General features: G+C 42.0%; 1 protein-coding gene across 1 annotated transcript; it reads left to right on the top strand.

The window, feature by feature from the left end:
- Nucleotides 1-1,534: 1,534 nt before the first annotated feature.
- Nucleotides 1,535-11,484, top strand: LOC135558293 (tryptophan 5-hydroxylase 1-like). Its single transcript, XM_064992017.1, has 11 exons — nt 1,535-1,720; nt 3,339-3,494; nt 4,136-4,328; nt 4,681-4,781; nt 5,309-5,376; nt 5,629-5,825; nt 6,009-6,144; nt 9,495-9,621; nt 9,735-9,830; nt 9,929-10,062; nt 10,198-11,484. The coding sequence occupies exons 1-11, from the start codon at nt 1,619-1,621 to the stop codon at nt 10,370-10,372; spliced, it is 1,485 nt and encodes a 494-aa protein (XP_064848089.1). The 5' UTR covers nt 1,535-1,618; the 3' UTR covers nt 10,373-11,484.
- The last annotated feature ends 4,194 nt before the right edge of the window (nt 11,485-15,678 follow it).

Here is a 15,678-nt window from a genome sequence, read left to right as displayed (position 1 = left end):
AGTGGGCTGTCATGTGTCTTTTACTAAGGAGTGTTTTTTCTGTCTGGCCACTCTACCATAAAGGCCTGATTGGTGGAGTGCTGCAGCGAAGGTTGTCCTTCTGCTGCGGCAAAGGTTCTCCCATTTCCACAGAGGAACTCTAGAGCTCTGTCATAGTGACCATCGGGTTCTTGGTCACCTCCCTGACCAGTGCCCTTCTCCCCCGATTGCTCAGTTTGGCTGGGCGGCCCACTCTAGGAAGAGTCTTGGTGGTTCCAAACTTCTTCCATTTAAGAATGATGTAGGCCACTGTCTTCTTAGGGACATTCAATGTTGCAGACATTTTCTGGTACCCTTCCCCATATCTGTGCCTCGACACAATCCTGTCTCGGAGCTCTACGGACAATTCCTTCATCCTCATGGCTTGTTTTTTTTCTGACATGCACTATCAACTGTGGGACCTTATATAGACAAGTATGTGCCTTTCCAAATCATGTCCAGTCAATTGAATTTACCACAGGTGGACTCCAATCAAGTTGTAGAAACATCTCAAGGATGATCAATTGAAACAGGATGCACCTGAGCTCAATTTCGAATCTCATAGCAAAGGGTCTGAATACTTATGTAAATAAAGTATTTTTTAAATATTTTTTTTATAAATGTGCAACAATTTCTAAAAACTTGTTTTCGCTTTGTTATTATGGGGTATTGTGTGTGGATTGATGAGGATTTGTTTTTGTTTTATCATTTTTAGAATAAGACTGTAAAGTAACAACATGTGGAAAAAGTCAAGTGGTCTGAATATTTTCCGAAGGAACAGTATAGGCCTAGACTGCGATGGGAAGCGAGGCAAGAGTATCTGTCACCACTATTTAATATACTCTTAGTTACATTCATGTTTGGTCTTTTCTGTGGCCTTTACTCAGCAGGTGTCTTTCAAAACGTTATCTAACCACACTCAAAAGACAACAAGAGGACGACTACAATGACTAATTGTATACCAAACAAATGTGAAAATGTCAAGGTCTACAACAGGTCACGTTTTGTGTGTGTGTTATAGATAGAGCTCTAATTTTGGAAGCAGCAAAACCGTCCAGAAGGGGGGGAACTGTCCATTACGCTGTCGTGCTGAAATTATTATAGGGATGAGTAGTTGGGATTGTGTTGTTAAACATTTAGTCTATGTTCAGTATGTGATATGACATCGATATGAAAACCCTTAGACCTGGGATGTTTTGCTGTTGGTGTAGGCTGTATGATAGGCTTACATTTCCCTCGTGGCAATTAGCAAGAAATCACAACTACACCAACAGTACCTCATTATTAAAGTCTACTGATTCCCTTCGTGAAAGTGAATATGTTGTAATCATCAGTGTGTGACATTAATGTGAGATTAGTTGTATAACTATTACCATCTTACATTTAGGCATATAGTTGTGATATTTTCCGCGTCGTCCTGACTCGTGTCCTCCTCCCCTACCCCCACCACATCACCACCCCCACCTTCCACTCAGTGTTCATAAATACTGAGGCGCCTTGTGCTTTGAGTGAGAGGTATATAGGTATATCATAGCAGCTACCGCAGCAGTGGACTGCCTTACTTATTCTCACTCAAATATTTCAATCAAAGGACTTTGACATGTATTCAAACAAGATTGACGGGCCGCGCAGAGGAAGGTCTTTCGACTCTATGAGTTCTTCATTGCACACTTGTTACGAGGAAAAGCAACTGAATAATGAGGTAAGTTATATTTATATTGTAAGTAAATAATAACTGTCTAAACTAAACGGGGAAAAATTCATGGAACAATACAAATGAACAGTTATTTTACGTTGAATTGTGACTTGTATTTAGGTGTCATTAATAACATTTTGACAAATGATTGAATAATCAAACATGAAGCATTTTACTTTTGACTTCAATTATCTCAATTATCACACATAAAATATTTACTTTTGTTGCGCCAATCTGTAATCTTACCCTAAACTTCATTGGTTAATTTATTTTCTGTTCTAATCAGAGTTTTCGCCTCCCCTCTCGTTCGGTTTAGCTGGCTCTCTTAGGTGTGCCATAAGCCACCTAAATCTGGAGACAAATGAGATGCGTAGCCTACGTAATACAATATGGAGGTCAATGTAATATAAATTAAAGTGAAATAAAGGAGCTCGCAGTAATAACTTTTCAGAATGCTTACGTCTCAGATCTTCGCAGACATCAGACTAGGGAAAATAAAGTTATTTGTCTGCGTTCACAACGAGCCACTGCATCTTGATTTAGGCATATCATTGACATATACAATAAAACCACGCACGTGGATAAGCATTTGCAAGTTTGTGTGCAACATGATGATTTTAATTGTATTTCTTGTCAGTAAATGTACATTTAATTTAGATGAATTAGCCTATTCCAAAAATGCTTCAAATATTCTGATGATCGACATAGACTGGCCCCAAAAGACATGTGGCATCAACTGATATCAAATCGCCAAAAATAAACTATTTGAACGCCTATAGATGATAAAAGAATACGTCCAGGATATGTTACCTTGATGGATTTATTGCTGCGCTGAAAGTAACCATCTATAATCCCGAGTTGGATTTGGATTGGAGAGCGCTATCATTCGTCACCAAATGCGATTACTGCAGCATATCTCTTTACAATGAGACAGACACAACTCAGCATTGCCAAAATAAATTTTGGCTACCAGAAAAAAAATTGGCAGTTTAACGCTTCCAATCTATAGGCTAATTAAGTGTGTGGCAGACCTAACAATATTAGTCTTATTGATGATCTTATTTGTTTGTCCCTATACTTTATTTCCCGTCAGTTTTGCGACTGCGCGCAGCCAAGTGTTGTCGCTGTCCAGTGCTGCAATTCAGTTTGCGTTCAGCTGCAGTGAATACTGTGATTGTTTACTCTTAATTTACACTTTGGGGGCTTTGTTTGTGTAAATATATTGTTTGATTTAGTTGCCCTTTCATGGACCTTCCCGGCTTGCTATATTCTTGTATTAAAAAGCCGAATTGACTTCACAAGTTCTGTAATGCGTTGTATTTGATCCGATTTTCTACTACACCCTTTCTTTGTGAGGCTAGCAAACTCTTGTTCAAATACGGCTATTACGCACAGGATATTGAACAAATCCATATGACTATCAGTCCATCTAGAACGCAGCTTGTCCTTTCAAACAAATTGTCATCGGAGGTGGTGTGCCTTTCCAAATCAATTAACTTCCTGTTCAGCCTTGATAAATGGTGTATCATAGCCCAAAACACTGCTAAATCCTTACTTTCTACAAAAAGGCCTAGCCAGCTCCGAGGTTGGTTTTTCTTAAATATTTTCCCTCTTTTCCCAACAGATGAAAAAATGTACATTCAGCAAGATCGACAAGAACAAGGACAACAAGAGTTCATCTTGGGAGAATGGTCGGTCTTTAGAAAAGGGTCGCACGGCCATTGCCTTCTCGCTCAAGAATGAAGTTGGCGGGCTAGTTAAGGCACTAAAACTTTTTCAAGTAAGGTTGAATATTTTAAAGTAGGCTATCACATACCAAACGGGTGATGGTAGATACCAGTGTTGGGAAGTAATGAACTACATGTAGTTCCACTAGTAATTTAACTGCATTTTGCAGTAGTTTGGTGGTAGTTGACCACAATTCAAATCTTGGTAGTGTTTTCAGTACTTTTTTGGTGCATGTAGCGGTGTAGCTTAGTACTGGAACTACAGACTATTTTTTTTGTTGCAAAAAAAAATATGAGTGAAGTAGGAAATCATTTCCTTAATTTTTCAGCATTGGACTTGCCTAATTCTCACTTGAAACATAGTTTTTATGTCTAATAGGCCAAATTACACATTCTGATAACATCTGACTCCAAAGTGATCTGTTCATGCAACTTGTAGTCTATGACATTTCAAATGTTGATATGATCATTTATCAAAAAGTAGTTTGGATGTAGTAACTAGTTAATTAAACTATATTTTCCTTAAGGGTAGATTTAGTGTAGATTAACTTCCTCCAGTGTGAAGTAATTTGTAGCTTTGTAAACTATTTTTTTCAGAGTAACTTCCCCAACACTGGTAGAGACATTATCATGTACATCAACATAAATATAAATTACATAACTTTAAATGTCTTGTTATTATAATCATCACCAGGAGAACCACGTCAACCTTGTTCACATCGAGTCCCGAAAATCGAGGAGGCGTGGCTCAGAGTTTGAGATCTTTGTAGACTGTGACAGCAGCCACGAGCAACTCAAGGAGCTCACTGAGCTGCTACATAAGCACGCCGCCAACGTAGTTGATATGGACCATGACCAACCTAACAATTCCAGCCTGCCTGAAGAAGGTAGGCCTAGCTGCTACTTTTGAAATTATTTCAGAGTTCCTAAAGTCTATCCAGGTAGGCCTATTACCTATTACCAGACCAATTACCGCTGTGTGTAGCGAAAGAGAGACTTTCAGATTGTTGTATGAGGTTACTAAAGGGTCAGTGCTATCTGCAATCCTTGGGACGTCCCTACCCCAAACCCTAATCTTAACCCCTACCCTTACCCGAACCATAACCATATCCCTTACCTTGACCATTTTAGATATAAACTTCAGTGGGATAAGGATGTCCCAAGGATCCCGGATAGCTCTGGACATGACTAAAATCTACTGTAGAGACCATCTCAGATCATCCCATGTTTTTTTTTCAGACAATGAAGATATTCCCTGGTTCCCAAAGACAATCTCGGACCTGGACATGTGTGCTAACCGTGTCTTGATGTATGGCTTAGACCTGGATGCTGATCACCCAGTAGGCATAGCTTCTAATATGCACTGGTCAATTATGTTCCATTCTAGTTGCAAGCCTGTCAGACCATAGATATCCTATAACTCCTTTTGTAATTGTAGACCTTTTATTGAAGAGAAAGAACACTGTTGGAAAGACAGGGAAGACAGAGAAGACAGGGAACATAGGGAAGATAGGGGGAGTCAAAGGGCAGTGGGCCTGATTTGAATCCATGCTGACTCTGGTATACATGTGTGCCAGGGTCAGCGGCTTAGACCACCGTCGGCCATCAGATAATATAATAATATAATTCATAATATAGGATCTCTATGTCACAGACTCTCACTGACATACTGAAACAGGAGGCAAACTTGTGACAATGGTATAACTATCAAAGCCAGTTAGAACTACACTGACTCTATTAGAGTGACAGATGGAGGATTAGACTAATACTTCTATTGTGATAAGCGGCACGCTTACGGAATAGCCACTCAGTAAGTCAGTGCATGAGTTGCTGTCACACCTCAATTACTTATCTTTCCTGTCTGCAGGGCTTCAAGGACAACGTCTATCGCAAAAGAAGGAAACACTTCGCTGATCTTGCGATGAGCTACAAACAGTAGGTCATATTATTATGCTATGTGAGATCTGGTTTGGAAAGCTATAACGCTATGTGTATTTAATACTTCAATATCCTAATGCACACAGGTATAGTTAGACACTTCCACTGTATTAAGAAAAAGGTAACCTTTATTTAACTAGGCAAATCAGTTAAGAACAAATTCTTATTTACAATGATGGCTTACAGCATCATTGTAGCACTACTCTCTTTCATTATCTTTCTTTCTCTCTCTTTCTCCCTCTCTTTTAGTGGGGAACCGATTCCGCATATTGAGTTCACAGAGGAGGAGGTGAAGACCTGGGGTGTGGTGTATCGGGAGCTCAATAAGCTGTATCCAACCCATGCTTGCCGGGAGTACCTGAAGAACCTGCCACTGCTCTCCAAGCACTGTGACTGCAGGGAGGACAACATCCCCCAGCTGGAAGATGTGTCACACTTCCTCAGAGGTGAGACAGGCAGAGTCTGCCGCTGTACATAACACCACACAGTCTCATTCAGTCTGATGCTCAGGTTTATCAGCATAATGAAGGCTATTGTAAAATGTGTGGATTAAGGGGTATCAAATTAGATGTTGCTGAGTGCTTTGTGGCCTTTTACATGAGTAAAAACCTCTGTGCGTGTTTCATCAGAACGCACAGGCTTTATCATTCGGCCCGTGGCAGGTTACCTCTCCCCACGAGACTTTCTGGCAGGTTTGGCTTTCCGGGTTTTCCACTGCACTCAGTATGTTCGCCACAGCTCTGACCCGCTCTACACACCTGAGCCGTAAGTACCCCTTGACACATGTTACATTAATAAGGAGATGTTGGTCTTCTCATTGTTGAACACATCCATCTGATGTTGAGTATATTAGTGTGATGTTCATAGTCACATAAACATAGTAGTATGTCACCATACCAAAAATCATCATAAAGGATCATAGAGTATCATTTCATATAAAGTGTCTGTTTTTGATTGAACAAGCCTGGTCTGTCACATCCCTAAGCAAACTTAACTCTTCTGGCTGATTGCAACTCAACAGGACATTATCCACAGCTACATAATCATTCAAATCAAATCCCATTTTATTAGTCACATACACATGGTTAGCAGATGTTATTGTGAGTGTAGTGAAATGCTTGTGCTTCTAGTTCTGACAGTGCAGCAATATCCAACAAGTAATATCTAACAATTTCAAATCAAATCAAACTTTATTTTATTAACATAAAGATGCAGTAGATGATATAGAGTACAGTATATACGTATACATATGAGATGAATAATGTAGGGTATGTAAACATTATATTAGGTAGCATTGTTTAAAGTGGCTAGTGATATATTCTACATCATTTTCCATCAATTCCCATTATTAAAGTGGCTGGAGTTGAGTCAGTGTGTTGGCAGCAGCCACTCAATGTTAGTGGTGGCTGTTTAACAGTCTGATGGCCTTGAGATAGAAGCCGTTTTTCAGTCTCTCGGTCCCAGCTTTGATGCACCTGTACTGACCTCGCCTTCTGGATGATAGCGGGGTGAACAGGCAGTGGCTCGGGTGGTTGTTGTCCTTGATGATCTTTATGGCCTTCCTGTAACATCGGGTGGTGTAGGTGTCCTGGAGGGCAGGTAGTTTTCCCCGGTGATGTGTTGTGCAGACCTCACTACCCTCTGGAGAGCCTTACGGTTGTGGGCGGAGCAGTTGCCGTACCAGGCGGTGATACAGCCCGCCAGGATGCTCTCGATTGTGCATCTGTAGAAGTTTGTGAGTGCTTTTGGTGACAAGCCGAATTTCTTCAGCCTCCTGAGGTTGAAGAGGCGCTGCTGCGCCTTCTTTACGATGCTGTCTGTGTGGGTGGACCAATTCAGTTTGTCTGTGATGTGTATGCCGAGGAACTTAAAACTTACTACCCTCTCCACTACTGTTCCATCGATGTGGATAGGGGGGTGTTCCCTCTGCTGTTTCCTGAAGTCCACAATCATCTCCTTAGTTTTGTTGACGTTGAGTGTGAGGTTATTTTCCTGACACCACACTCCGAGGGCCCTCACCTCCTCCCTGTAGGCCGTCTCGTCGTTGTTGGTAATCAAGCCTACCACTGTTGTGTCGTCCGCAAACTTGATGATTGAGTTGGAGGCGTGTGTGGCCACGCAGTCGTGGGTGAACAGGGAGTACAGGAGAGGGCTCAGAACGCACCCTTGTGGGCCCCAGTGTTGAGGATCAGCGGGGTGGAGATGTTGTTGCCTACCCTCACCACCTGGGGGCGGCCCGTCAGGAAGTCCAGTACCCAGTTGCACAGGGCGGGGTCAAGACCCAGGGTCTCGAGCTTGATGACGAGCTTGGAGGGTACTATGGTGTCCTCTTGTCCAGATGGGTTAGGGCAGTGTGCATTGTGGTTGAGATTGCATCGTCTGTGGACCTATTTGGGCGGTAAGCAAATTGGAGTGGGTCTAGGGTGTCAGGTAGGGTGGAGGTGATATGGTCCTTGACTAGGCTCTCAAAGCACTTCATGATGGCGGAAGTCAGTGCTACGGGGCGGTAGTCGTTTAGCTCAGTTACCTTAGCTTTCTTGGGAACAGGAACAATGGTGGCACTCTTGAAGCATGTGGGAACAGCAGACTGGGATAGGGATTGATTGAATATGTCCGTAAACACAGCAGCCAGCTGGTCTGCGCATGCTCTGAGGGCGCGGCTGGGGATGCCGTCTGGGCCTGCAGCCTTGCGAGGGTTAACACGTTTAAATGTTTTACTCACCCCGGCTGCAGTGAAGGAGAGTCCGCATGTTTTCGTTGCAGGCCGTGTCAGTGGCACTGTATTGTCCTCAAAGCGGGCAAAAAAGTTATTTAGTCTGCCTGGGAGCAAGACATCCTGGTCCGTGACGGGGCTGGTTTTCTTTTTGTAATCCGTGATTGACTGTAGACCCTGCCACATACCTCTTGTGTCCGAGCCGTTGAATTGAGATTCTACTTTGTCTCTATACTGACGCTTAGCTTGTTTGATTGCCCTGCCGGGCGAATAGCTATACTGTTTGTATTCGGTCATGTTTCCGGTCACCTTGCCCTGATTAAAAGCAGTGGTTTGCGCTTTCAGTTTCACGCGAATACTGCCATCAATCCTTGGTTTCTGGTTTGGGAATGTTTTAATTGTTGCTATGGGAACGACATCTTCAACGCACGTTCTAATGAACTCGCACACCGAAACAGCGTATTCGTCAATGTTGATGTCTGATGCAATACGAAACATATCCCAGTCCACGTGATGGAAGCAGTCTTGGAGTGTTGGTCGGATTGGTCGAATCAGATTGGTCGGACCAGCGTTGGACTGACCTCAGCGTGGGAGCTTCTTGTTTTAGTTTCTGTCTGTAGGCAGGGATCAACAAAATGGAGTCGTGGTCAGCTTTTCCGAAAGGAGGGGGGGGCAGGGCCTTATATGCGGAATGGAATGGAATAAGAATATATAAATATATGGATGAGCAATGACAGAGAGGTGCTAGTGATGGCTGTTTAACAGTGTGATGGCCCTGAAATAGAAGCTGTTTTTTAGTCTCTTGGTCCCAGCATTGATGCACCTGTACTGATCTCGCCTTCTGGATGATAGCGGGGGGAACAGGCAGTGGCTCGGGTGGTTGTTGTCCTTGATGATCTTTTTGGTGTCCTGTGGGGCAGGCTGATAGTTTGCCCCCGGTGATGTTTGTGCAGACCACACTACCCTCTGGAGAGCCCTGCAGTTGTGGGCGTTGCAGTTGCCGTGCCAGGTGGTGATACAGCCCGACAGGAGGCTTGCAATTGTGCATCTGTAAAAGTTTGTGAGGTTTTTAGGTGACAAGACAAATTTCTTCAGCCTCCTGAGGTTGAAGAGGCACTATTTTGCCTTCTTCGCCACACTGTCTGCGTGAGTAGACCATTTCAGTTTGTCAGTGATGTGTATGCCGAGGAACTTAAAACTTTCCACCTTCTCCACTACTGTCCTGTTGATGTGGATAGGGGGGTCCTCCCTCTGCTGTTTCCTGAAGTCCACGATTCATTGATTGTTTCAAAAATCAAATGAAAGAATACTTGGTTACACTGTCACAAAGTTGCACATATCTGCCCACAAGCTTAACAATCCACATACTGTATGTATGTGTGTGTTTATGTGTGCATTACAGAGACACATGTCATGAGCTTTTGGGTCATGTCCCTCTGCTGGCGGAGCCTAGTTTTGCCCAGTTCTCCCAGGAGATAGGTCTGGCTTCTCTGGGGGCCTCAGATGAGTCTGTCCAGACGCTGGCCACCGTAAGTGCTGTTTCCATGATACCAATATCCAAACACCGTGCTTGAATTTAACTGTTTTTTTGTCTAACTGGTATATTTAACCATTGTTGTCTTTCTGTGTTTTTGTTTTACAGTGTTACTTTTTCACAGTAGAGTTTGGCCTGTGTAAACAGGAGGGAAAGATGAGAGCCTACGGCGCAGGACTTCTCTCCTCTATCAGTGAGCTGAAGGTAAAAGCATTTCATATTCATATTCAAACACCATTTAAAGCCTAAAAATACCATCCGATGCAAAGAAAGAATCCTAAGATACTTTTTCCCTCATACAGCATGCACTCTCTGGCAATGCAAAGATCATGCCCTTTGACCCCAAAGTTACCTGCAAGCAGGAGTGCATTATCACGACATTCCAAGATGTCTACTTTGTGTCAGAGAGCTTTGAAGAGGCCAAAGTCAAGATGAGGTAGGTTGTTCATGACGTTTTATTCTTGGCTGTTCTGTGGGAAAATAAACTGTTAATGGGCTAATAAACTATTCTTTCACCTTTCCAAACCTGGGCTGTGTTATGTTTTGTCATCATCTGTTCTTATGCACACAGAGAGTTTGCCAAGACCATCAAGCGTCCGTTTACAGTGAGGTACAACCCTTACACCCACAGTGTGGACGTGCTGAAGGACACATCCAGTATCAACAGCATGGTGGAGGATCTGAGACATGAACTGGACATCGTGGGCGATGCCCTACAGCGCCTTAACAAACACTACGCTGTCTGACCTGCCTGCATGGCCTTCATACTTGACAAGGGTTGCAAAATTCTGGTAACTTTCCCAACATTTACAGGTAGTCCACAAATCCCGGTTGGAGGATTCACAGAATCAGGAGGGAATAAGCAAGATATCTGAAATCCTCCAACCAGGATTTTTGGAAAACATGGGAATTTTTGGAAATGTTACAACCATATATACCTGACACAGCCCTGTACTGCTGTCTGTAGTTGTCTACCACCTGATCCTTACCAAGCAGCTCACTGCTTTAATCCTACTCACTGATATCCCCAACCAGCCTTTTACCTGCAAAATAAATGATATCTCTTAAAATTCAAACTTTATATTCTCTTCATGAAATTATTAACCAGTAGTTTACTTTGAAATGCAATACTTTTTTGAGTTTGTCATTTGAATAATGATATTGACTAAGAATTATTAGAATGTGACCGAAACTGACCATTCCTTGGCTCTTGCTTATAATTACTAATATTCTCTTGTTTTTTATATACTGTATTTCGTTTCTATTGAAAGTTCTATGTTAATGCAGCAGGATTCTTATAGATATTGTATTGTACTCTATTGGCATAAAACCGTTTCAATAAATGTGTGAATGTGCTAGTGTGGATGTAAAGTTACATGCTTGTGTGTATAGTGATTGACAGTCAGTGTAGATGTATTATCACATTGCACAAAGCATAGAAATATGGTAGTATTATAAGATTGTGTGTGTGTGTGTGTGTGTGTGTGTGTGTGTGTGTGTGTGTGTGTGTGTGTGTGTGTGTGTGTGTGTGTGTGTGTGTGTGTGTGTGTGTGTGTGTGTGTGTGTGTGTGTGTGTGTGTGTGTACCTTATCAGCCTTCTGCTGCTGTTGACCACCAGTGGTCTATTTTGCATAAGATGTTCAAGGAAGGGATTTATGTGCATGTATTAGTGTTTGGATGATGATAGGAATGTACTTCTATTGAAAAATCTATAATTTGTGTAAATAGATCCCTGGTAAACCAATCGTTGCATTGGGAAGTGTGTGTGTCTGCATTCTGGGTGTCTAGTTATAGGAAAATGTTTACAGTAGTTGCTTTGTTCTGTTTTTCATCTCATTAAATGTACTCCATGTTCCCACACTGTGTTATGCTAAAATTGTAATGATTGCTAATAATTACTAACCATCATAATTCAAATTTCCTTAGCGAACACTTAAAAAGCTAGCCACATCCAGCTAGCCACATCCAGTTAGCCACATTCAGGAGGATATACTGTATGTAAAAGCAACATGTAAAGGAGGATGTTCCATACACATAAAGCTTATTTCTCTCAAATTTGTTTACATCCCTTTTAGTGAGCATTTTTCATTTGCCATGTTAATCCATCCACCTGACTGGTGTGGCATATCAAGAAGTTGATTAAACATCATGGTCATTAACAGGTGCGCCTTGTGCTGGGGACAATAAAAGGCCACTCTAAAATGTTCAATTTTGTCACTGCCACTAGCGTCTCTTTAAAGAATTTGGCAATAAGTCCAACCGGCCTCACAACCGCAGACCACGTAACGACGCCATGTTGGCGACGGGGTTATGGAATGGGCAGGCATAAGCTACGGACAATGAACACAATTGCATTTTATCGATTGCAATTTGAATGCACAGAGATACCGTGATGAGATCCTGAGGCCCATTGTGGTGCCATTCATCCACCGCCATCACCTCATGTTTCAGCATGATAAGGCACAGCCCCATGTCACAAGGATCTGTACACAATTCCTGGAAGCTGAAAATGTCCCAGTTCTTCCATGACATGTATACTCACCAGACATGTCACCCATTGAGCATGTTTGGGATGCTCTGGATTGACATTTTCAACAGAGTGTTCCAGTTCCGCCAATATCCAGCAACTTCGCACAGCAATTGAAGAGGATTGGGACAACATTTCACAGGCCACAATCAACAGCCTGATCAACTCTATGCAAAGGACATGTGCCGCGATGCATGAGGCAAATGGTGGTCACACCAGATACTGACTGGTTTTCTGATCCACGCCCCTACCTTTTTTTGGGTCTGTTACCAACATATGCCTATCTATATTCTCAGTCATGTGAAATCCATAGATTAGAGCCTGGTTCATTTAAATTGACTGATTTCCTTATATGAACTGTTACTCAGTAAAATTGTTGTACCTTCAAAGTGAGCTAAAAAAAATGTCTCAAGCAACACAGAGTTAGATTGAGATTGTTTTACAGAAGACGCTCTATTCTTCACCGGCTGTAATATAAATCTATGGCCAGAGGGGGGAGGGATTGCATAACTTTTTGGAAAAATTGTAACTCTCACAGATGGCAGGAGAGATCAACCTTGTTTAAGGCCTAGTAGCATTTGTGCAATGAATTGTTTTTCAAAGTTATGACGAGCCTACAATTGGCATCACACAGAACAGGCACTATATGCATTAATTGCCTATGGAGTATTTGTTCTCAAGACACACCCCACACATTGGGGTATTGATTAGAGTGATAATGCAGGATGGACATGAAGCCATAAGGTGGCTTGATGCAGGATCAGGTGAGGTAGACTGGAGAATTGGACCTGGAGCCTTGGCCTGTGCTGTCATCTATCTCACTGCTGTGATAATGATTTTCCCCCATACTCCTAGGATATACTTTTGCAAACACTGAAGACATGTTAGTTTGGTCATGTTGAATAGGCATTGCCGATGAGAGAGAAAGAGAATATAATTAAAGAGAAGTGTCGCCTGCCCTCAACTCAGATGATTGCATATAGGTTGATTTAAAAGGGAGAATGTGTGTGAAATGTCTGTGTATTTATATGAGTTGATACTGTACATGTCAGTGTCCACGGCCCTGCCTATGCCTCTGTGTGTCGGCATTTATGCATGCAGGTGTGTGTGTGTGCGTGTGTGTGTGTAGATTCCGCTACTCTTTGTATTTATGATAAGTGTCTGACTTTACCATGGCCTTGGAGATGGATGAGATGAATAATGGTTATACATGCCACCTGCAAGTCAATAACTGTGATTAATATGACAGGGGCACTTAGGAGCTGCATGTGTGCTCATACGTATGTTACATGGAAAACACAGGGCATGTAAAAGCCTTAAAAGGAATCACATGAATTTCTCTCATGTCCTTGGCTGATGTATGAGACGGGGATGGCATCGGTGAGGTGAGGGAGGTAGAGGTGTGTCACGTGTGTTCCTACTGCGTACTGTATAGACATAGATTAGGAATCACTGGACACTTTAAGGAAATGGATCACTAGCCACATTAAACATGTTCCGTATCTAGCGTTACTCATCTCATATGTATAAACTGCACTCCACTCATTTTTCAAACACTCTACAAGTTTCTTGTTATAAACTATAGTTTTGGCAAGTCGGTTAGAACATCTACTTTGTGCATGACAGAAGTCATTTTTCCAACAATTGTTTACAGACAGATTATTTTCACTTATAATTCACTGTATCACAATTCCAGTGGGTCAGAAGTTTACACACACTATGCTGACTGTGACTTAAAACAGCTTGGATAATTCCAGAAAATGATGTCATGGCTTTAGAAGCTTCTGATAGGCTAATTAACATCATCTGAGTCAATTGGAGGTGTACCTGTGGATGTATTTCAAGGCCTACCTTCAAACTCAGTGCATCTTTGCTTGGCATCATGGGAAAATCAAAAGATATCAGCCAATACCTCAGAAAAAAATTGTAGACCTCCACAAGTGTGATTCATCCTTGGGAGCAATTTCCAAACGCCTGAAGGTACCACGTTCATCTGTACAAACAATAGTACGCAAGTATTAACACCATGGGACCACGCAGCCGTCATACCGCTCAGGAAGGAGACGCATTCGGTCTCCTAGAGATTAACGTACTTTGGTGCAAATCAATCCCAGAACAACAGCAAAGGACCTTGTGAAGATGCGGGAGAAAACAGCTACAAAAGTATCTATATCCACAGTAAAACAAATCCTATATCGACATAACCTGAAAGGCCGCTCAGCAAAGAAGAAGCCACTGCTCCAAAACCGCCATAAAAAAAGCCAGACTACTGTTTGCAACTGCACATGGGGACAACGATCGTGCTTTTTTTGAGAAATGTCCTCTGGTGTGATGAAACAAAAATCTAGCTGTTTGGCCATAATGACCATTGTTATGTTTGGAGGAAAAAGGTGGACGCTTGCAAGCCGAAGAACACCATCCCAACTGTGAATCACAGGGGTGGCAGCATCATGTTATGGGGGTGCTTTGCATCATGAGGCAGGAAAATTATGTGGATATGATGTGCATATATTGAAGCAACATCTCAAGACATCAGTCAGGAAGTTAAAGCTTGGTCGCAAATGGATCTTCCAAATGGACAATGACCCCAAGCATACTTCCAAAGTTGTGACAAAATGGCTTAAGGACAAAAAAGTCAAGGTATTGGAGTGGCCATCACAAAGCCCTGACGTCAATCCTGTAGAACATTTGTGGACAGAACTGAAAAAACGTGTGCGAGCAAGGAGGCCTACAAACCTGACTCAGTTACACCAGCTCTGTCAGGAGGAATGGGACAAAATTCACCCAACTTATTGTGTGAAGCTTGTGGAAGGCTACCCGAAACGTTTGACCCAAGTTAAGTTAAATCATATAAAGGCAGTGCTACGAAACACTAATTGAGTGTATATAAGTGTCTGACCCACTGGGAATGTGATGAATGAAAGAAATCTGAAATGCATCATTCCCTCTACTATTATTCTGACATTTCACATTCTTAAAATAAAGTGGTGGTCCTAACTGACCTAAGACAGGGAATTTTTACTGGATTAATATGATTAAATGTCAGGAATTGTGAAAAACTGAGTTTAAATGTATTTGGCTCTGGTGTATGTAAACTTCCGACTTCAACTCTATGTTGTGAAACTGTTAGATATTACTTGTTAGCTATTACTGCACTGTCAAAGCTAGAAGCACAAGCATTTCGCTACACCTGCAATAACATCTACTAAACACGTGTACAGTATGTGACCAATAAAATTTGATTTGATAACTAGTAGAAAAAAATAATACAATGTGACATCATCCAGAGATACTGAACCTCTCTCCATAAACTAATCTATAGGGAAGACCAGGAGGACAGTAAAACATTATGTTCTTGTGTGTGAGTAATCAACATTTGCTATAGTGTTTGTGTGACACACTGTTCTCTCTTTTTCTGTGTGAATTGTTTTCACATGATTATACAGGTCTTATATAGCTGTACATGACTCCCTCCATACTGTTATGCCCCAACATCTGTAAAGAGAAGGACCTAGTTAACCTTCA

This window comes from Oncorhynchus masou, chromosome 2 (genome assembly GCF_036934945.1).
Source record: "Oncorhynchus masou masou isolate Uvic2021 chromosome 2, UVic_Omas_1.1, whole genome shotgun sequence".
Classification (NCBI taxonomy): domain Eukaryota; kingdom Metazoa; phylum Chordata; class Actinopteri; order Salmoniformes; family Salmonidae; genus Oncorhynchus; species Oncorhynchus masou.
Note: the sequence above shows the minus strand (reverse complement) of the source record. Positions and strands in the feature narration are given on the sequence as shown.

Excerpts from the sequence above, each read along its gene's own strand:
- LOC135558293 (XM_064992017.1), top strand. The coding sequence starts at position 1,619 with ATGTATTCAAACAAGATTGACGGGCCGCGCAGAGGAAGGTCTTTCGAC. Across the intron at positions 5,826-6,008 it reads TGTGTCACACTTCCTCAGAG|AACGCACAGGCTTTATCATT; the intron begins GTGAGACAGGCA and ends GTGTTTCATCAG. Across the intron at positions 6,145-9,494 it reads CCGCTCTACACACCTGAGCC|AGACACATGTCATGAGCTTT; the intron begins GTAAGTACCCCT and ends TGTGCATTACAG.